The 22,661-nt window shown below is 31.9% G+C and overlaps 3 protein-coding genes across 4 annotated transcripts in view; 2 read left to right on the forward strand and 1 right to left on the reverse strand.

Moving 5' to 3' along the window:
- The window catches only part of LOC124427752 (adenylate kinase 7-like), a 71,726-nt gene that overhangs the window by 46,721 nt on the left and 2,344 nt on the right, over window positions 1–22,661 (forward strand). Inside the window, exon 3 of one of the 2 annotated variants that reach the window (XM_046971070.1) lies at window positions 20,743–21,146. The exons of the other annotated variant lie outside the window; for it this stretch is intronic. Within the exon in view, the coding sequence (XP_046827026.1) occupies window positions 20,743–20,841 (99 nt within the window). The 3' untranslated portion in view covers window positions 20,842–21,146. Of the gene's footprint in view, window positions 1–20,742; window positions 21,147–22,661 lie in introns of those variants that run through there. 2 annotated transcript variants of the gene reach the window in all.
- LOC124427733 (guanylate cyclase soluble subunit beta-1) lies at window positions 2,407–17,344 on the reverse strand. The gene is made up of 14 exons (XM_046971021.1): window positions 17,200–17,344; window positions 16,643–16,716; window positions 13,035–13,135; window positions 12,391–12,509; window positions 11,369–11,524; window positions 10,868–11,021; window positions 10,298–10,452; window positions 9,271–9,399; window positions 8,836–8,918; window positions 7,997–8,167; window positions 7,259–7,496; window positions 6,884–7,024; window positions 6,522–6,679; window positions 2,407–2,674 (listed from the first exon to the last, which is right to left on the reverse strand). The coding sequence occupies exons 1-14, from the start codon at window positions 17,200–17,202 to the stop codon at window positions 2,545–2,547; spliced, it is 1,812 nt and encodes a 603-aa protein (XP_046826977.1). The 5' UTR covers window positions 17,203–17,344; the 3' UTR covers window positions 2,407–2,544.
- On the forward strand, window positions 2,681–6,527 carry LOC124427746. The gene is made up of 2 exons (XM_046971047.1): window positions 2,681–3,244; window positions 3,677–6,527. The coding sequence occupies exons 1-2, from the start codon at window positions 3,115–3,117 to the stop codon at window positions 4,579–4,581; spliced, it is 1,035 nt and encodes a 344-aa protein (XP_046827003.1). The 5' UTR covers window positions 2,681–3,114; the 3' UTR covers window positions 4,582–6,527.

The following is a 22,661-nucleotide window of genomic DNA, read 5'->3' on the forward strand; positions in this document are numbered from 1 at the left end:
AAGGTGCTGCTGCTGTTTCTGCTGCCGTTCCTAAGTCTTTAGGAGTGGGGAGAAGAGGAGACCGAAGGAACGTCGAGCAGTCATTCGGAGTGGGGCAAGGAGAGAGAAGAATAACGGCCGAAGTGCTCGTCGAGTCGTGTTGAGAACGGCTCTTGGAAACGATCGTAGCAGGTACATAGCCGGAACGAGAAGGACGTGGCGTCCTCTATCGAACCACTTCGAATTGACCATCCGGTTTCTCATTTAAATACCTGCTGCTTACCGTTCACCATATGAGAATCCCTCCTTACTCTCTTACCTGTTTGCCAACCTATCTACTTGCCTCCTACCTGCCAACCAACCAACCAACCAACCAACCTACCTACCTACCTACCTACCTACCTACCTGCTTGCTTGCTTGCTTGCTTGCTTGCACGATGAACCTCTGCTCTTTATGGGTGCGTCCGTGAACACAAACTCCATGGAATCTCGTACACCTGCCGAAATTTCACCAAGGCCTGTGGAATGCGCTTCTGGCTATAATGGATCGAACATCGTACAAATGGAAAGTGCGAGGAACTCGTCTCTTCACCAACTACACCATATATACATACATACATACATACATACTTGTTCGATATCGATCAAATACATCGATTAACTATCAATTAGATTTTTTTACCATTTAATGATTATGTTACTTTGTTTCATCTATTCACTGACGATGTTCACATCTACCTGCAGTTGTAGTAGAAATTTTATAATTGTTATTGGATTCCATTTGTTGTGTTATTGAAAGTATATTTTATGAAGTTCTATCATTTTTCAATCCTAGTTATATGATTGTTAAATATAAATCGTACGATAATCTTCGAAAAACTTTGTTTATAAAATATATTAACGTTGTAAAATAAATTAGTAGATAAATATTTACCAGAATAATACGACTGATTTCATTTGATGACAAATATTTAAATGAAAAGTTAATAAAATAATGAAACATTCAGAGAACGACTTGCGTCGAATGTATCGTAAAAACACTTGAGATCATTTAAAAATAAAGAAATAAAATAACGCGTAAGCGATATCTAACATGATTAACTTTGAACGTCATATTTTTTTGCATCGTTGAATATATTAACGATATCATTCCTTCAGGGTATAATTTCGTTTTAGCGTCGTTTTAAGTCATTACTCGTAAGCTAGATTTAAAAAAAAAAAAAAAAGAAAAAAAGGAAAAGGAAAAAAATACGAATCAACATTGTTCTTCCCACTTTCTCCTGAAAGGCTTATAATCTTCATTAAAAAAAAAAAAAAAATTGCCAAGTATAATATTATCCATCAAACTATCGAGATACGATAAGAAATATCTATTCATTCGTCCATCTGTTTCATCTAATTCATCTAACATCAACCATTCATTTATTCATAACAATTGTATTCGATGCAAGTTGCTCATATACATAAACCACCTAATCCCGAGGTCGATATCGTATGTGTTTTATTATATAGCCTTATTTTCTGCGTGCCTCACCCGGTAAACCGGTCGAGAGTAGTGTGTTCACTTTTTCTTGGACAACGTGAAACTTGTATACTACAGACCACTTGGCTATGGTAGTAATGCGATTATACGAATCACTATAATGAACATGACGAATATTGCCAATAAAGCATAGCTTGTAGAAACGCATAATTTTCTAAAATAAAAAAGAACATTCTAGCATCGTTTTCTAGATTTTAACGATCCGACAGTACGTTTCAACTATTTTCTAAGACAAAATGAAGAAGATACGTCGTATTAATAAAAGAAGAATTATGACAGATGAACAATTAACACTTTTACGGTACCTATTCGATTGACCTTGTGACGTGCATGGGTCATGTAAAAGATCGAAACAGGTTCCGTTATATCTTTTAACCGTTTACATTCCTGTGGGTTTCTGGTCATAGCTGTTTATTTTTTATTTTAAGATTCCTTCGAATCTATCCAACTCAATATGATCGAACTTTGTCGACCTTTTCGATCGTACGAAATTTCAAGAAATTATTATGACCTTATTTAAAAGAAATTTCCTTTAATTGATTTCATTAACGATCGACATATTTATATGTCAAATATTATTATCAATGAACGTTTAAATCTCTGATGATTATATTTCTTATCGCTCAGAATACATACACGTATGTATACATATACATATACATATATATATATATATATATATATATATATATATATATATATAGAATATATAATTAACTAACAAAGAAAATTTTTTAAATACTCGACGATAAGACATCTAAACGTCAAAGAACTGTAAATTTTTCTTATGAGGCAAAATGCGACAGATATCAACATATACATATTGTGAAAAACGAACGACGAGATTAATCGATGTTCATAAACAGGGAGATCTTACGGAGCTCTTCCTGCAATTAACGATTTTATTTCACGTTATAATATTTTATGTAGAAGCTAATGGTCTATCGGGATCTCCTGTTTTATTGCTGTAACGATAGTCTCGACGATTATGATGGACAGAAATATTCTTCTTTGTGATCGTTTTATGAATTTAACTCCACTTCTCTAGACAAGAACCATACGTTCATTGGTTCTGATTTTCCTTTCATAGTCACCGGACCCCTGTATTCCAACAAAAATTGTGGATCTTGATTCTCTGGCATACACAAGTACCTGAAAGGAAGAAAGAAAAATAATTTATATCAGTAAAAGTTATCAAATTAAATTCCACAAACTTTAATCAGTTTACAATTTATGATCTTATTTTTTTTATAAAAAAGATCAATCATTTCATGATTCACAGAATAGACAACATTAGCAAAAAATATTCTCATGCGTAGGACAGTATTTACCGAGGAAGCCCTTAGAATACTTTACGTAAGGTCTAAACGAATTAGCTCCCTCTTGTAAGTTTCGTTCGGTTAATGTAGAGTCGATCATTTGGAGGTCGACAATCGTGAGAATATCGACTCATTGTATCGGACATTTAAAATTTGTTTGATATCTTTCTTTGTTCTTACTTTATTATTATTATTATTATTATTATTATTATTATTATTATTATTATTTATCGTGAACACGATTATTGAGAATATCTTTATCATCTTCGAAGGATGGAAGTGCTTATCGACTGTTACTTCGACAAATTGTTTTCCGAATTGGAACGCAGTTGTTTAGCGTCGCGATACAAGCGGCGAGAACTCGTCGGATATTTTTCAGACGTCATAAACAGTTGTGCGGAAGGTAATATAACCTCTTCGATATATTTCAAAATTCTTCAACGTGAGTACGCTTGAAAAGTAATTGAGAGAATTGGAAACGACGACGGAGATACCGGTGGTTTATTGGAGAGACATTTGCTACGTTTGCTTTTACCGAGTCAATGAGTAATAGAGCGAAGAGCTAAGATCGTTCAGGGAAGAAAGTTCGATAATCGATAAGAGACACGCTTAGATTTAATATTTCGTAAAGATTTTATCAAATCTGTTTACTTTTCTATGAAATTTTTAATACGTACCAAAGTTATCGAAATGCGATCATCGATCATTTGCATTTTTTATCTTTTGTACCTATACATTATCAGCATTATCAACATTATCAACATAATTAAAATAAAATATAAAATTTATTTACTCTCTCGATAACTCCTATCTTTTACTAATTTTCTATATTCAGCGGAAAAACTGGACAAACAAGACGTCTGCGAGAGAATAGTCCTATCGGCATTACGTTATCACAACATTACAATGATGGAAAATGGCCAAGTATGTTTATTAGGAAAATTCCATAACGTTCTCTATGTGGCAGCAAAGCTCTGCTTCGATTGGAAGTTACGAAATAACGAGATAGTTATTCGTTTGTTGAACGACATATTCTATTGTGAGAAGACATTCGAAAGAATTTTCGTGGGAGCTATATTTGGTACTAGGGTGACACACTTTCTATCTGGTTGGAAAAGCGATTTCGAAGATCAGGAGGAGAATATTAAAGCATTGGTATATTTTATGGATCATGCGATTGAAGGTAAATTAGAATATCGTTGCGCGTCTTCAACTATAAAATCTCGTTTCATCGACGTTCCAATGGAATCTTATGGTCAGGTTGTTCCACTAAGAGTCGCAATTCAGCATGGTGCACCTGATATACTTATGATAATGCTAAGATACGGAGCTTCGATAGAATCGGACAACCTAGCACCGTCGCCTATAGAAATCCTATTGGCTAAATTGAACGAGTACGATATTCAATCATCTGACGAAAAAATAATCTATCCGAAAGATCTACTTGTATGTTTGAAATTACTTTTAAGAACTATACCTATGGCAAGTGTAAAAACACCGAATCATATAGCTGCTCATAGCGGAGTCTTTAGCGTCTCTATGTATGAACATTATCCTAATTTGGTCGAACGAAATTTGGTGCCACCGGAAAGAAGTGGATTATGTCCACCAGAATTAATACATCTCTGTCGTTGTAGTATAAGAGAGATATTGTTTCGAAATTGGGCTCTTCCCCATGGCATTCAAAGACTTCAGATACCACAGACTCTGAGAAATTATCTGGACATAATGAGCGATTGATTGAAATAGATTTAATATTTATTACATATAATTAATGAAAAGAAAAAAGAAAAGGTTCGATGGTAATATCGATTACGGTAAAAGCTTATTTGGCACGAAAAAGGAGATGGATAATTGTTTCCAAAGGTAGGAGAAATTCTCCTTATCGCTTGATTGGTGTTCATTAAGACCGATGAAGACGTATTTTCTATGAGAAGTATCGATGCTCCACGCGGTTCGATAGTCATTACGGTAAAATTATAAGGGGATCTAAATCTTTCTGACCTAACGATCGTTTTAATACTTTAGACTATTTTCTGGATTAAAGCGTTGTAATGTAATATTCAGACATTTTCTCAAATAACAGGATTCTATTTATTTTTACTTTAAATGTATCTGAAATTGTGTTTTACGCTTAAGAAATTTGAAAAAACTCTTCGGGTATATAATCGCGATTAGAAATTAAATGAATGTGTTTGACTTAAATGAATTAAAGAGAAAAAAGTGATATCTATAATCGCACATAACTATCAATCTATACAAGTTTTTTTTTTTTGCAAAACACGTTAGTTTAAACATGTCTAAACACGTTAGTTTTTTCTTTTTTTGCAAAAGTTTAACTCCAACATGCTTCAACATATTTTTCAAAGTAGTATTATACTAATTAGGAATAGTTCGTAATCTACTTTCCGTTATGTATTGGAAAAACTTTTCGCGTTTATAGCTCGATGATAGAAGGAGACAGATATATGTTAAAGAAACTTACGTCAACCACATGGTTAACGTGTAAATTACGAGAAAACTATCCGTAATATCGGCGTAAGCGACGATCTCGTAAATCATGGAGAACTCCCAGCGCTATTAGACGTGAGGGAAAGGGCTTCCCGATAGTATGAGCCGATCAATAATTGCACGTAATATTCAGATCTTACACATGTGTATTCCTTCCTCTGGAAAATTCGTACGTAAATATACGTATGTAAGTACTTACGTATAGTAATACTAGCTGGGAAATTACGGTAAACGCAAAGGCGAGTATCGATGAAAGAGATTTGAAGGGGAAAAAAACGAGAAGGAAAAAAAAGAAAGTGAACGAAAAAAAAGGAGAAAAAAGAAATAATTACCTCTTACCTCGGTGCGAAATGCACAGCGCGATTTAATCGTTCGTTTCGTTCTCCCGCGTTTACCTTCGAATTTGCTATAGTTCGCATATCTTTTTTATATGTACGTATGTATATGTATTTATCTGTGACGATTTTAAAAGTCGATCGTATCACTTTCGATAGAAGTCGAAGCCTTTTACTTTGCTCTTGCATAGATTGCAGATAATACGCGATTTCCAACGAAGTGAACTTTAAATCAAATTCGAAATTTATGCTACTTTTTAAAATACAAAGTTTTCATTAAAAAGCAAACGCATTTTAAAAAAGGGATCAACTTGATTTTGCAAATAGTGATATACCAAAACAGAAAAATCTCTCGAACGAATGTCTTTTGGGGATCTTTCCTTTATCGAACGAAATCGATAATCGCAGGATTGATGATCGAGAATTTTTTTTTATCTTGCTCAATATATTCTCGACAAGTTCTCTAATGAATTTCGCTGAATCAACGATTAATCCAAGCAATTGATTTCTAATCGTTCAACCTGCGACATTAGATACCCTAATCTATCATTGTTTTTTTCGTTGAGTGTAACTCTTTCAAGAAAGGTAATCACGATCGCAACAAAGCATTGTTCGATTAATAAATCTGACTACTGTTCTCACTATTATTCGATCATTGTATTTTACTAATATTTGTAACAAATTTCTATGGAAAAGACAATAAATCTAATCCTTTTATATAACAAATAACGGTGTTTAAAATTCGTAAATGAACGATCATGTGAAATGAGATATGCTAATAAACGATGAAATTATGTGAATTATATGCTTTGTAAAAATTAAAAATATTTTTACCTGTAAGCATCCTCCGAAACATTTATTTTACCAGGTTCTCCGGTGGTTTCTGTTCGACTAGTAAGATTTACGGTATTTCCAAATAGACAATATCGTGGCATACGATGTCCGATTACTCCAGTTACAACTTCACCACTGTGTATACCGATGGTGATTTTCTGTGAAATATTTTATAACAAATAATATTTATTTATAATTGTTCTACAATGACAATCGAATGATTTGTTTTCAATACATTTTTGAAACATCGTAATACTATATTATATTATATTTTTGAAGGAAATTAGAAATATACCTTTTTCTTCCGTTAACTTTATCTTTTATATATAAAAGAGCAAAAAAAATAATAAGAAAATACAAACCACAGGGTCTCCATCGATTTGGACCTCGTCCGCGGCAAGATCCATCATATCGAGCGCAAGTCGTGCTATACATCGTGCATGACAACGACATGGCTCCGGTAATCCGCTCACCGCCATATATTTGTCGCCTACAGTTTCCACCTAAATAAGAAAAGTTAGTTTCTAATTAAATTACACATTCATCTAATTGTCTGTAACACATCTACAATTTCAAAGTTTTTCACATAGCAATCCGAAGAATGACAAATGGAGTTTAAAGTTTCTGTCAAATTTAATTTTCGATTATAAATTAAAGTCCTGTAACTCTGGAAGAAGAAAATCAATTGCTATAACTAGAGTTCATTGCTATTTGCTGACTAAACGAAATTTTTGAACCTTGTAAACATTGGGATTCTTCTTTGGATCCGTAAGGACGTCGAAAGCAGTATACAATTGATTGAGCATGTTAACAATCTTCATAGCACCACCAGAATCTGTATGAGCTGCACAATAAGCACCAAACCCGACAATTCCCGAAAAGAGAAGTGTCACGCAATCGTATTTCTTCGCGGGTACTGGCCTCGAATGTCTAAGTTCGTTCGCCACGGAAATCGGCAATACAGAGTATAGTAACCTATAGATTAAGAAAGAGAAAGAGAGAGATCTTTCGTATATTATCGAAAAAGTTTCAACGAAGAAATTAATGAAAATTATCTGTCATCTTTCATCTGCATTTACTTTTATATTCGAAATTTTAAACACAAAAAATGAAGAAACTTATTTTGTCAACTACAATCGGTTTATTGTCAAAGTAATTTTCATTTTAATCGATATGACCGATTCCAGAACGTGATATTGCAATGCAATTAAATTGAACGATATAAAATCCTTCGAGATAAAGAAAGAACAAAGAAATAAAGTAGAACGTAGAGAAAGAGAGAGAGAGAGAGAGAGAGAGAGAGAGAGAGAGAGAGAGAAGGAGAGAGAGAGAGAAGGAGAGAGTAATTTCTTTAAAAAGAAAATTTTACGACGTGATAAAAGTCGATTCCAAGAGATTCTTATGGAAGCTAAATAGAGGACAAGCCCGATGGGGGTCCCTTTATCAGAAAGTTCTGGACCAACAGAAATCCTTACCTGTCGGTCTTTTGCTTCTCACCGTCGAGTTCACGATACGTTTGCTGTAGCTTATCGGTGAGTAATTCCAAGTTTCTTGTCAACTTATAATCCGCTTCAAACTGCTCCGACATCAAGACGAGGTCCCTCGTTGCATCGTGTAGTGGCACATCGCTCAGGAATAAACCACGTCTACGACACACCAAACAAGAATTAGTATGCTCTTCTAGTCTTGACATATTTTTCTTCGATAACTTTCTCTTTAATCTTTTTTTTTTTTTAGATATTTTTTTGTTTTTTATTTACAAATGAATACTCTTACGAATGTAAGTAAAAATATGTTCAATGATGCTCACTTCATATTTTTCCATATAATAAATTCATTAAATAAAGAAATATACGACTCCATGTTTGTTATTCTTTCTTTCTTTCTTATTCTTTCTTTTTACTTTAATTTACTTAAAGAAAAGAAGTTGTTTAAAAAGTACGAAAGTTACATATATTGTGTGTGTGTGTGTGTGTTCACGCGCGCGCGCGCGCCCATATATGTATACATATGCGTAACCGGTTGCGATCAAAGTGAGAAAGAAGAATGAGTACAGGTAATGTCCTTAAGAAAGTAGAAAGTTCTTGCTTCTTGAGTACGATAAAAGTTGGATGCGCCTTAAGGTGGCAGCCGAACTACTTGCTAAATCATGCTTTTTCCTTCATAGAAATAGACTGTTAAAATATTTTAAATGAATAGTAAATTGACAGAAAAATCGAAGAGAATCATGCAATTGTTATTCTTTGATATAATCATCTAAAATTTATAACCTACCTATACGTCCACTATTTTTATATTTTTTACAATCTATTACCTCGTAAGATCGTCGAGATTCATGACACTGGGATAAGAAAGGAAAATCGTCAGATCACTCTCAGGTATGTACAACATTTGACCCTTCAACAAAAAATGATAATATTTCGTCACGAACGAAGCGAGAAATGTAAATTTCTCAAATGGCTAATAACTCATTCAACGACCAAGTTTCTTTGTACGAATGCAAATGTATTCTATGTTTCAAATGACTTTAACAATATCCTTTGAGAAGACAAAAAAGAAACAAAAGAAAAAAATCTCAATCTCTTTGTATAATAGATAACGAGAATGACTTTATAGAAAACGATTAAATCGATTCGTCGAGTGATCTTCAATTATAAATTTACATCATATTTTTTTTTCTACTATCAAAGTTTAACGAATGTCGAGATGATATTGATTTCTACAAATTTTAGACAATCGTTTTACTAACCTTCAAACGTAGATACGCGTATTCTTCCGAGGATGCAACACGCATCGCTCCTTTTTTAGTCCTCAACACGTAGACAGTGTTTATGTGTGACAGTATGTTTTCAAATGTTAATTCCAAATGCGGCCTGACCTAAGAATGTCGACGACATTATGCAGCCTTGTTTTGCGAGAATTTATTTATCGGGTGCGGAAGGAATGTGCCAGAATTCATAATGCAGTTCGCTGGAATATAATCGACCATCAAATCTCTTTTCGTATGGAGTCGAAATGTCCTGTATAGACTTATTGTGAATATAACATTGGACATAGCTATATATGTGTACCTATATATATATATATATATATATATATATATATATATATATATATATATGTATATGTTTAGAAAATTTATAAGTCAAGCATTTTTGACATTTTTACTCTAATCTTAAGAAAATTCAAGTAATTGAGGAATATAATCAAAGACGCATGAGAAGCATTTTATTTTCTCCATACTCTTGTGAAACATCGAGATAAGATTAAAGGATGAAATTAAGTGTTAAGTATTTCTATTTTATTTTTTATATACGCGATATAGTCACGAACTGATGCTAATACGAAAACGTAATAACGTAGCCGGACTGGACACAACGCGTGTGTCATGTCGCTGGCAATAAACTGGATTCGAAAGATGTATGATAGCGTGCGCATGAATATGTATGAATTATAGGAACGGGAGGTTTGGCAACGAGGAATACACGACGCAATTATGTTAGCTCGTTGCTTGGTAACAATTAAGATCGAGTTTCGAAAATTAGCTAGGGAAATTTAGCGAGTGAAAGCAAATTAATTATAAATTAATATCAGCAGGTAATATTTCAAATAAACGATATATGGACGCGATACATCCTTAAAATTGAAGCATTATTTTGATATAAACTTTTATAATGGAATAAACGATGACGTAGAAAATTATGTGAATGAAAAATAGTTAAAGAAAAATCGAAAATGCAAAACTTATTTGATGGAATTATAAATTTTTCACTTACGGCGAAAAGTATGTCGGTTAATTTGCAATTACCACTGCAGACTTGTGGTAAAATACGAGTGATGGTGTAGCCTGTTTGCACTATTGTGAGATCCCGGTCGAACATAATATGGAAAGGAAACACTCTGCAAAACGTAGTCGGGCTCACCTTTGGTTCTATGACAACCAATGAAAAATTTATATATATTCTACATTCAAAGTATAAAAAATATGTCGGCAAAAATATAGCTACCTATGAGTACATATAATAATATATATGTATGCATATACATGAGAAAAATAAAAAATATTTATGATTTCGTTTCATATTACACATAAAAAATATCAAATAGAATCTCATAATATTTTTGACGTTTCATTGAATGATGAGAAAATAAAAATTCATGATAAAGAATCGATTTAATAAAAACGAGCTAATGATTTGAACGAATTTCATAACGTCACATTTTCTCATTAATAGTCGTGACACAGAGAGTCCCATTAATTCCACCGATGAAGTGATTTTATGATTTAATAAGAATTTTGTATTCCGTATGTATTAGTACGTTCGAAAGAAATTTATCATACTCACCGGCAGACAACATTTCATGTTCGACGATCATAGAATTTGAAACGACACCGGGTCCCGATGTATTGGTTATCAAAAATTGAACATGATCACATTCGTTTTTCGTCTTCAGGATCTCCATGTCCACGTCTGTCCCGTGAAGCTTTTTCGCCACGGTCTGCGGCATAGAAAAAACTTCTATATTTACGCTCTCATACTGTCACAAAACTTGTTACATTATGTATAGATATTTTCTGTAATATTTTTAACGATGGTTTTGGTGAATGTTCAAGTCTTCAATATCTATAAAATATATTCCTTCGATTTTTAACAAAAAAAAAAAGAGTGATTCTGCATTTACTATGAAATTCAAAATATTTTATTAGATATTATGATGAAACGTCGTATAGCGTTATATATATGTACGATATTCTATTGGCAAAATGTATTATATGATAAAAATTTTCTGGTTTAACATTACATGAAATTCCATAATATTTTTAGATCTCTTATTTATAAGTATACCTTAACAATTCCAATAACGATATATTCCAAACCCGGTCGGTCCGAATAATAATGCAATACCAAAGCACCATCCTCTGGTCTTTCTGTACATCGAAAAGATGGTGCCCTCATTCCAGGATACAAGGTACCCAAATGATCGTGAAGAGCATCTAGATTCTAAAATAGCAAAAAAACTTACCTTTAAAATATGTGCTTTTGCATTTATGATAATGCATTTAATTTAAATTAATATTTGATATTTGAAATTGTATTATTCGTAATTCGAAATCGTATATACTAAAGATATTTAATATTAATTACAATTGTGCTGGTTATCATAAATGTAAAAATGAAAAAGATTCAAAGAAATGATACAATACCGTATCGTTTGAAACTTAGAAAAATGTCAAAATTCGTTTCATTGGTACGACTAGAACGAATCGGGTAAATGATCGAGCACGACGTTTTCAAAACGATGTAAAGGATGAGAGAAAATAAAATTCTTCGAACATTATGACAAGAACATAGTGCCGGAACGTGAGACTGCGTACGATAAAAGCTGGAAATGAAAAAGCCGAGTGAGCAGAAGCTTCTTAATGGGCTTCACCTGTTTTCTTATCCTATACCATCTCTTTCTTTTTCTTTCTTTCACTTTAATAAAAATTGCTTGCTTGACTCGACCCAAAAGGATTATTCAAAAAAAATCTTTTTCTAAACCTTTCCCTTTGAACGATATATCTCTCTAATATACTCGCAGGAGCCATGACCTATCCTAACGGAAAACTGGTTATACGAGAAGTATCAAAATAAATTATGATATATCATCGACATTGTGTATGTATCATAAACATGAGAATTATGTTAATGAAACTAGTTTGTCAGACTAGTTTGGAATAATACGTATGTAGTACATAAAAAAAAAAGATAAAGAAAAAAATTTATGTTTCCGTAATAAAAGAGAGATTAATCATATTTTATCAATTATATTGTATTATAAATTAATATTGATTTAAGAAATAACAAATCCTTGTCATACGATTTACCTGCAAAAAATCTCTAGGTGTTGCCCCAAGAACTTGAAGGATTTTGTCGTATCCAGAATCCTGACAGAAGTCAAAGAACATTCGTCCGAACAATTCCAATATATCGTTCGCAGGAATGTCTAGAAAATGAAATGAGCTTAATAAATATAGAACTGATTTAAATCTAGGACAAATAAAACAAAACTCCCACACGCATCCCTGTTTTGTGGATTTGTATGCTATGATAAATCATATATTTGGTTAAATTATTTACACAATCACATTGTTATTATTAATATCGTTTAATTGCTATATATTTACTTGAATATAAGCAAGTTGTACGTTGGTTTAACATTCATAATCCGTCGAACATTACGTATCATTGTCTACAAATAATATATAATTTTACCTGTGCTTATTTAATCTCCGCATTTATTTTGTTTGATTAATAAATTTTAATAACTCTATAATAAGACGTATACATATAGTATTTTAATAAAAAAAAAAAAAAAAAAAAAAAAAAAAAAAAAAACAATAAAATCACATGATTAACATATATTGCATTTCGAATTAGGAACAAAAAAAGATTGATATTATATTTATTAAATTGGAACAAATATATCGATTAACTACATAATTATATTTAGAAAGTATAATATACATACTCAATCGATTAACAGCCGCTGCTATAAGATTATATGTAATTTCATCGTCGTAAATTTGTCGTACTAAAAATTGTCCGTCCATATTAATAGCAGCATCTTTCCTAAAGCAATAAAATTGCGTCAATTACTTTGCTCGTGTAAGCATACCTATGAGAGCAATTAAACAGAAAGATTAACAATGACATATAAACGCAATAAGCGATAGAACAATAAGATATAAGAGATAGCTTGTAAAACGTGCAAACAAGAAGGTATTTAGAAATGATATTTGTGTTTAAATTAACTATGAAAGATACAAATTATAAGGGGCAATAACGAGCGTTTCATGGGTCGTCTAGCAAATAATAGAGAAAGCACGATACAGAGAGCTAGGAATATTAAATTCGTCTAATGAATCTTCGCTTTTATTGAATTAATAAATTAAATCAATAATAAATTAATTAATTAATATATATATCATCATTTATATCACTTTAATATTTCATCTTCTTTTTGGACTACTCATTTTATAGATTATAACAAAAACAAATATTTTAACAACTGTCTTATCTAGATTATTTAAATTCTTTCGATTTAATTGTTCAATATTGCTATATCCCCGATGTTAATTTAATCTTGGAGCTTTCCTCGAAAGCTTTACATAATTTAAAACAAATCTATACAGTTTTAAATTTTCCTAGAGTGTCAATCGAAAAAACTGAAAATTGTAAAATAAATTGTTTACTTTTAAATTTATCATGAATTTTTTAGTGAAAGTGTTTGATGGAAATATTATAAAATTTGAATATTCGAACGAAAGGAGAACTTCGAAATAATGACGTGCAATTTGCAAACACGATGCCATTCCCGAGAGAGCAGCGGTGGAAACCTCATTTAGGCTGAGTAAAGTGACCCTCTTATATGAGCCTCTAAGTGCCGTCGTAGCATTTCAGTTTCAGGGTAACTTCTATTTTAAGTACAATGGCGAAACACAGGGTACGTGAAATTTGTTGTCGCCCTACGTAACAATTCCTTTCAATTAAATCTAAATCGAGTCTTATTAAGGTTTTCTTCAAAATAAAACACTTCTCGAAAATATCAATTGATATAATAGTAATAATTATATTCAAACTAACTTTTGTTAATGAAATTACTAATTAGATTTAATCTTTCAGTTGTCTATTTCCAATTAGACCATTAATTAATTCTAAACGTAAGGAACATATGAGAAATATACATGCTCGATTATTATTATTATAGCGAGGTATTTCAACAATTTCGACAGTTATCTAAACAAGAACATGCTAATATGATTCTCAGAATGTCTCAGAATTAATATTATTTTTATTATTTAGGAAACATGTTATTTATTGTTTTTTATTTTTCTTTTTTTGATAAAATCGTTTCACTATGAGATTCATCATAGACATTCTTATAATTATAAAAGCTATAACAATTATTATTTATTTAAGATGGGAAAATATTATTTTGCTTTAAACGATCTTAAAACAATGTCTTTTTTCTATAAAATTTAAAACAATTTACAATAACATTTTAACCTGTTCGAAGATATTTTCAAATACTTTATAAATATACTTAGGGAAGAATATATAATAGGTAAGATCGAAGATTCATTCGAATAAATTAATTCGTTAAAATAATTTGAAACATATCGTATGAGTATAATAAATATAATTAGGAAATGATCTATAGTAGAATGTTGACATTTTCTCGTAAATTTACAATTCCATTTTTTCTAATTCAATTTTTCTTTACTGTTTAACTGTTTTTAATCAACCCTTTAAAGAAATTGAATGGTTTTGCCAAAGCGTTTAAAACGGAACACGTAATATCTCGTATTTTACTATCGTAGGTGGATAACGTGATCGAGTAAACGATTGGATTTTCCGTAGAAACAAAGAAAAAAGTAAAAATAAAAGTAAAAGTATCGACGCGAGATTCTAAGAATAATAGTTGCGTCTTTCGTTTGAAGAAAAACGAGTTAAACGAGCTAGCTTTTAGGCAATGTGCTCAGAGTTGAAAGGTTTCGTGTAATGCAATCTTTTGTTCGACTGTAACTTGAACTTTCACGATGGCATTTATTCGTTCTTGAAAACGCTTTATGTTTGATAAAATGAATAGAATTTTATATTTGTACGTATTAACTTAAAATACAATGTCACAACATTGTACTTCTTTGTACTAAGTTTCTCAAAATTGAATCCATCCTTATTAGATGATGTTTCTCCTTTCACGAGAAACTTCTTTTTAATTTTAATGAATTTAATGAAGATCCATCCGGATTATTAACAGAGGAAACATGCTTTAAGAAAAGTATTATTGAAGTTAACAAAAGCAATATGTTATTGATTGTAATGTTAAAGAATACACCACTAAGATAGTTCACATTCATGAATTGAGACAAGACATACTATACAAAGGATCGTAACAAAGCAAAATAAGTATCTGCTCGAAGTAAAGAGAGCTACGAGAAACATAAATTATTCTTCTCAAGTCGATATCTTTGTATTCGAAAAGATATCATATCGAAAAAATATCGTTTTTAAATCCTACTACGATATTCAATATCGTGCAATGAACCAAATGTTTTATGATAGAAATGTTCATTCATTATTCTGTTATCAAATGGACAAGAAAAACAGCAATTCAGCGGATTTCGATAGATCTATATAATATAAAAGGTAATTTCAGTTAGAACACTACCGAGGTGATAAACACGAACACGTATGTCTGCTGGGCTCAGCAGGAAAAGCGTCGAGTATGTGCAAGTGACCGAGAATATTTATGCGATACAACAGTTCAAATTTACAGCATCATTTGCCTATCGAAATGGCCTACGCTTTTCATTTCCAAAAAATAAAAATGATTGAGAGAAAAAGAAAATTCTATTTATATTACTTTTATTTTCATTTGCTGACGATCCTGAATACATCGTTTAAATGTTATATACATCGAATGAACTCAACATTTTTGAAATTCTTTTAATAAGAAAAAAGAAAAATATATATATACAATTACAATAGAAACTTCATTTATAAAGTGATTTTTACACAAAGTTTCCTTTATTTCATTTTAAATATAAATTGCTCTGAGAGAATCGATTTCAGCACTGAGCTCGGTTAGACAGTAATGATTTCTACAAGTTCTATATACATAGTCCGTTAAGAGAAAGTGGAAGAAAAAAATCAACAGATCCATTCGTGCGAAGCGAGAAAAGACAAACTGAAAGAAAGATCGTCTTCGTGGCTTTTACGGAATTACAAAAGAAAACGAGGTGCATCGATCTTAGCGATAAACGATATTGTTAGTTGGAAAGCACGTGGTCAGGACAAAAAGGAATACTCGATCTATCCTAGACGTGTTGTGAAAACGAAGAAAAAAGAGAATCGGATGAGCTAGATATATATCTAAAACAGTAAAGATAGAATAAACGTGATACATGAAAACAAGCGATAAAAATAAAATATTATAAACTTCGCGAATGTCTCATGCAGAAATCAAAATTTCCATTAAGTATCGAAAGCAACGATATTTCAGCTCTTTCTTTTTCTTTTATTTTTTTAATTTTTTTCTTTTTTTCTTTTTTTTCTTTTGTAGATTTTACCTACTTTATCTCATCCCATGTTTTGCTGCCAAAGTTCTTCACAACGAGGAGCTCGAGAGCGTAATTCACGAAACCGTACTGCACATATGACAGAAAGAAGAAGAAGAAAAAAAAACAAAAAGAAAAAAGAGTCGATTAAAAACGGAGGGAAAACATGAAAATCACTCGAAAGCGATCATTTCAAACGCTCGACTTGAAGGAGGAATGTAATTTAAACGAACAAAGAAAAATCTAAGCTGTCACATGCGATAAAGTTTTCCTTAGTGATTCGAGTCAACGTCATAGTCGTCCTATGCGATCTCGTTTTGTTTTTTTTTCTTTATTTTTTTCATTTAAAGTTCGTTGAAAATAATTCTCCTTCCCCCTATTTCCCTAATCCTCTCTCTCCCCCCTCTCTTTCTCTATCTCTATCTCTTTCATTCTTCAACCCACCGCCCCTTTGGCTCCCTTCTACCCGCCACCCCTTCACGACGCGTCAAACGACTGCTCTCGAGATATCGAAAGGAATCGGAACTGTGATCATGAGAAATCGGCGAGTCGATCTTTGTTCCGAGGACGTACCATGTCTTAGCTAGCTCTACGATCGAGCAGACAGGAAGTGACGAAATTCTCTCTCACTCTTTACGTATCATTCCATTCTAATTGGCATAGGATGCCGTGTTTACCTCGTGCACACGAGTCGCGTACTGGAAGACGCTCGAGCGTACGCTCCGAGGCGATAAGTATCGATTTTCTTGCTAGCATACGCGCCACCTGGTGTTCGTGTCGTTGCAACGTTACTTCCTCTTCCACCTCTTCTTTCCCTCTCACTACCCTCTCTGACTCCCTCTCTCTCTCTCTTTCTCTCTCTCACCCTCTTTCCATATACTCTACCCAACACCCTCGAAACCACCAACGGCCGGTGCTCTTCTTCGATTCGTAGACCAACGCTACCACTGACAAAGGCGATGACATGACCTGAAATCGACGAGACTCGATATATCCTCTTTTACTTTTTCTTATTTCTTTATTTCTTTCTTTCTTTCTTTCTTTCTTTCTTTCTTTCTTTCTTTTTTTCTTCCCTTTTATTCCTTTTATTTTTTCTTACCATTTCTCTTTACGTATTACTTCGATTTCCTACATCTAATATCCTTTCTAATCATCTTTCTTTCGTTTTATCATAGTTCCTTCCTATCTCATTTTAGACAATTGAATTCCTACTTACCTTGGTACCAACGAATTCTGTTTGAGTAACTCCAAGAGATGTCACCGGGTTTGACGTTGTTCCGTCGAAAGGTCGTCTTCCTTGCTTTCTAACTTGATGGATTTACTTTGAACTCTACCCAATCTCGAGGTCCAGTGGTTTAATGAATTAAAAGAGAAGAGAGCATTTCCTTGTTGGTTCGTTCAAATGAAAATGTAGTTCGGTTTCAATGCTTTTTAACATGGCAAAAAGGTGAAAGTTTACTCTGCTTCGAGGAAGAGGGAAAGAAAAAAAAATAAATAAATAAAATACTAAAGAAGAAGAAGAAAAAGAAGAAAAAGAAGAAGAAGAAGAAGAAGAAGAAGAAGAAGAAGTAGAAGAAAAACGAACGAACGATGAAGAAGAATAAACAACGAAGAAAATAAAAGCGTTTCGAAATTCTTCGACCAACATTTCCAAGCTTCTAAGTTTTCATCTTCTTAATCTCTATAACACGGTCAACACAACCGTTTATCTTCGAAGAGAATATTCGACTTAACCTTTCGATAGTTTAATTATTCCCTAACTTTGTTTAGGGGGTATCGACGACGCACCTTTGGTCGCAACAGCTGTTATACGTTCAAAGCAGCTTTACAGTTTGACGTATTTTCAATATACACGGGCGACAACTCAGAACACTATACACGTTTTCTCTACGGTAAACCTAACGTACTTTAACCAAGTTTTAAATTATCTACAAGCGTATAAAGTATACAAGGCATATCAAAAAGGGAAACATTCTTTTAACTAAAAAATTCACTTGTTCGAAATAGAATTTTTTTCTAACGCAATATCAATAATCGTCAAATTAATCAAGTTTATTAAAAGATTAATTTTTAATTCAACGATTGGTATCATATAGATATTATCTAAGTAATAATAGATATCTAATATTATAGGGTATTTAATATTATATTTGATTTGCTTTATTGAAATAATTTATAAATAATAATTATATTATTTTAGATACTAATTAATCATTGACTGATCTTCGTTAATAATTAAATTCGTTTAAATGAAAAATTCAAACGACGTTACTGCGAACATTTAAGTATTTTATCAAAGAATATTTAAATTTTTATTTATCATATTTCATCCTCGTGTATCTTTATTTTCTTAGGGAAAACAAAAAAGCAAAGTATAACTAAATGAAAATAATATGAGAAAATAGTCTTACTCAATATTAAAAGCACTTCGACGCCCCTTTATATCATATTACCCGTAGCCTCGACTTTTACCCTATCTCTTTTTCTCTTTCACTTTTGCTAAAGCATTATTTTGCGTTCTTTTTACACGAGGAACAATTACACCGATGCATACCGAATAATACGGTAAATGGAAGGAACGTGAACGATAAGTTGAGAAGAATTTTCTTTGCCTTTGAAGGATGTACTTGATATACCTACTTTCTTGCTTGAAAAATAATTGCGAAATCGCGTGTTGAGAAAAGAAAATTTTAATCATTTCGAATTTCACTTTGAAAGTTTAAATTCAGGAAAAATTTTACGTGAACTCGGGATCAATAACACATACAAAATGATTCGAATTTCTCTCTCTCTCTCTCTCTCTCTCTCTCTCCGAAACTCATTATCCACAATTTATGAAACAAAAGAACTCAGATATAGATATTAAACTACGGTGAAATTTTGTATATTATTTATCATAAAGCGACGATATTATTTATAATTATGTTCCTTGTCGAACTCGAGAAAAATAAAATCATCGATAACTCTGGAGAAAATTTTTCTTCCTTTTGGAAGTTCCGGTACGATCACGAAATATTTTCTGCCACTTAGGAAGAAAGTGCATTTGGTACATGTAATATATCTATCTACCTATCTACCTACATAACTGAACCTTATAATTCAGCGAAATCGTATTCTCCTGAAAACGACGAGATGTGGGTATTTTCTTTCGCTCGGAGTAAAATAGCATGTAGAAGAAAGTATTCTAAGAAATGAAAGTTTAATACAAGCACGAGAGTTTGAATGTCAGATCGGTCTTCCCATCTTCGAGTTCCAGAACATGGAGATAAGAGTCTACGCGGAGGTAAGGAGAGAAAAATTTCGACGAGAAAAGGCCTTCTTTGAGGCATGTAAATATTTAGGATTTAACAGGTACTTTGGATATTACGCAACGCTGACATTTCAAGAGTGAAGTACTATTTAAGGATGACCCGGTTTTCCAAAACCGACTTTAGTCGAGTACGGTGTCTAAAAAAAAAAAGAAGAAAGAAAAAAAAGGAAAAAGAAGAATGATAATTTCTATTTGAACTGTGTTTATCAAGAGGATTCAAGGAATCAAGGAAAAAAGAAAAATTGGAAATGTTGAATTTGGATAAGGAAATGAACAAAAGATTGATACTTTTAATTAATTCGTCTAGATAGAAAATGTTCACATTACTTCTCATTTCTTTTCTTTCAAATATCAATTTTCACGGCAAATATCTCTCTGTTACCAAATATCAAGGGGAATCAGTGACAAAGGATTTTTATAGAATTCTTAGAATAAATTATTACTCAGAAGGAACGTAGAAAAGCGTATAAAATTTTGATCAATATGATCGTTTCACGTGTCACTTGGTTCACTATATCGTAATCTTTATAGACGATATAATCATAGAAGAAAGCTGCATATACTCCTTACGTATTATTAGGAAGAGAAACAGCTACCATCTTGGTATCCCATTTTCACAACAATATATAGATACGTACGTTGGACTGGACAGCCGAATTAATCACATCGTTCTTCTTAAAACGTATTCCTAACATTGAATCTCTTGTATCCGACTTTTTCAAAGAATTTCTTTTTCGATAAGAAAAAAATGGATATGAAAATCGTTCAAACGGAAATCTGTGTTTATTTTTCTTTTTATTTTTCAGAATTTTCATCGATACCGGGAAAGATTACGTATACGTTATTATCATCAAACGACTGGAATAAATGGACAAGTCGAGAGAATAAATAAAAACAGAATGTAATAGAAATAAAGAGAAATTAAAAACATACACATATATGTGATTATGACGACTAAACGAATTATCGTATTACGTGTGTATAATCGTGGTAATCAACATATTTTTTAAAAATATTTGTTTTTCACTTATTATCGTATACTATAAAACAGTATAATGTGATAAAGCGTCATTACTTTTTATTCCCCAAATTCGATTCATATCTAATGTAATAGAACGATCCAAATGACTGTAATTACCAGTTTTTATGAGGCGTAACTAAGAGCTTTTATAGAAGAGGTAAAAGCAGTCGAATATCAATGATAAATTTCTTCTTACTGTATATATGTATATATATATATATATATATATATATATATATATATATATATATATGCATTTACTTCCATTATGACCAATGATCAATTCTCTTTTTTGAAGAAGAAATAAGGAAAGTTGTGTAAGTATACCTTGATACTAAAAACGAATACTCAGAGTTTTACGAGAGTGTTCATTTCCTTCTAATAACATCCCCACTATCACAACACCATTCTTTCGTCCAGAGTTACAGAGTACGGACGAACGATTTTAGTATACCTAGAACGAAACGATGCCACGTTGGCGATCGATCTACAAAATTAAATGGCTCCATGTGATTTAATGCTCCTCGTATGTTTCTCAGAGAGTGAGTGATAATCGTTGCTACTGACGACAAAGTTTTATAAGATAAGGGGAAAACAGAAAAAAATAAAACATGAAGAAAACGGACAAGGCGTTATTGTTAAACCGAAAGAATCTCAAGATCGAATAAATTTTTCTTCCTGACTCCCTCAAAAATATCAGTATTTTGAAAGAGATAGGAAGGAGAATAAGGGATCTTGAAAAATGTCACAAAGAGAAGTGAAATAAAGTTTTCCCCTTAAAAATTAATGGACTCGACGATGGGAAGAATTTAGGAATTCCTCTTTAAGTTTTGTCCTTTTATTGGAAGCTTTTGTTAGACTCCAATCGGGCAAACGCCTCTTAAATGGCCAACAAGAAGGCTGTTTATTTATATAATATACTATCGAAAGAAGAAATTGTTCGATAAGTGGAAAGACTGCGCAATTTGTAATAGAATATTTCCATGATAAAAGAAAAATCAATTCTCTAAACTTTTTTTTTTTATTGAAATTACGATCGTATCTTTCTTTTCGTTGGACTTCTCAAAGCATTAAAAAAGCAATTAATTACCACATTGCCACTTAAATTGCTATGTTAAATGAATCAAATTAATAACTCAATATTGCTAGGAATATTTGAATAAAAATCAAGTTCTCATTACTCTTTCCAAAGCTCATAATCAACTTCGTTCCGGAACTAAGAGTTCTTGTATATATATATATATATATATTTATATTTGAAGAAATACTTGCGCTCAATATATAATGTAAGAGATATTCGTTATAGAAGGCTACTTATTTTAACCTCGTTAGGAAATCTCATTAATTCGATAACGCGCATCGTATAATTACAATATATATATATACATATATATATACATATATATATATATATATATATATATATATATATATATCTACGTCGTAAACATTTAATCAATTTCTGATTAATTTTATAAATGATCAGACGGTTCATAGAGATCCTATTATTAATAATTCTTAAATAATATTGAGAGCGAACATTAAAAAATCATTTCATTGATGTCGCTCGAATTAAACCGAGCCAATTTTCAAAGTTCGCGATGTACTTTCTATATAAGTATTTTATATAAGTATGATTATTTCTCGAAATTTGATACGAAGCAAAAACTAAAAACGAAAGAAAGAGATTACGACGGGCGAGGA

Source organism: Vespa crabro, chromosome 1 (assembly GCF_910589235.1).
Source record: "Vespa crabro chromosome 1, iyVesCrab1.2, whole genome shotgun sequence".
Taxonomy (NCBI): domain Eukaryota; kingdom Metazoa; phylum Arthropoda; class Insecta; order Hymenoptera; family Vespidae; genus Vespa; species Vespa crabro.

Bases quoted from the DNA above. Each gene is read 5' to 3' on its own strand.
- LOC124427733 (XM_046971021.1), bottom strand. The intron at 13,136-16,642 runs GTAGGTAAAATC...TTATTGCTTTAG, and splicing joins AAAACATGGGATGAGATAAA to GAAAGATGCTGCTATTAATA. The intron at 2,675-6,521 runs GTAAAAATATTT...TCTTCCTTTCAG, and splicing joins GTTTCGGAGGATGCTTACAG to GTACTTGTGTATGCCAGAGA.
- LOC124427746 (XM_046971047.1), top strand. From the start codon at position 3,115: ATGGAAGTGCTTATCGACTGTTACTTCGACAAATTGTTTTCCGAATTG. The intron at 3,245-3,676 runs GTAATATAACCT...TTCTATATTCAG, and splicing joins CATAAACAGTTGTGCGGAAG to CGGAAAAACTGGACAAACAA.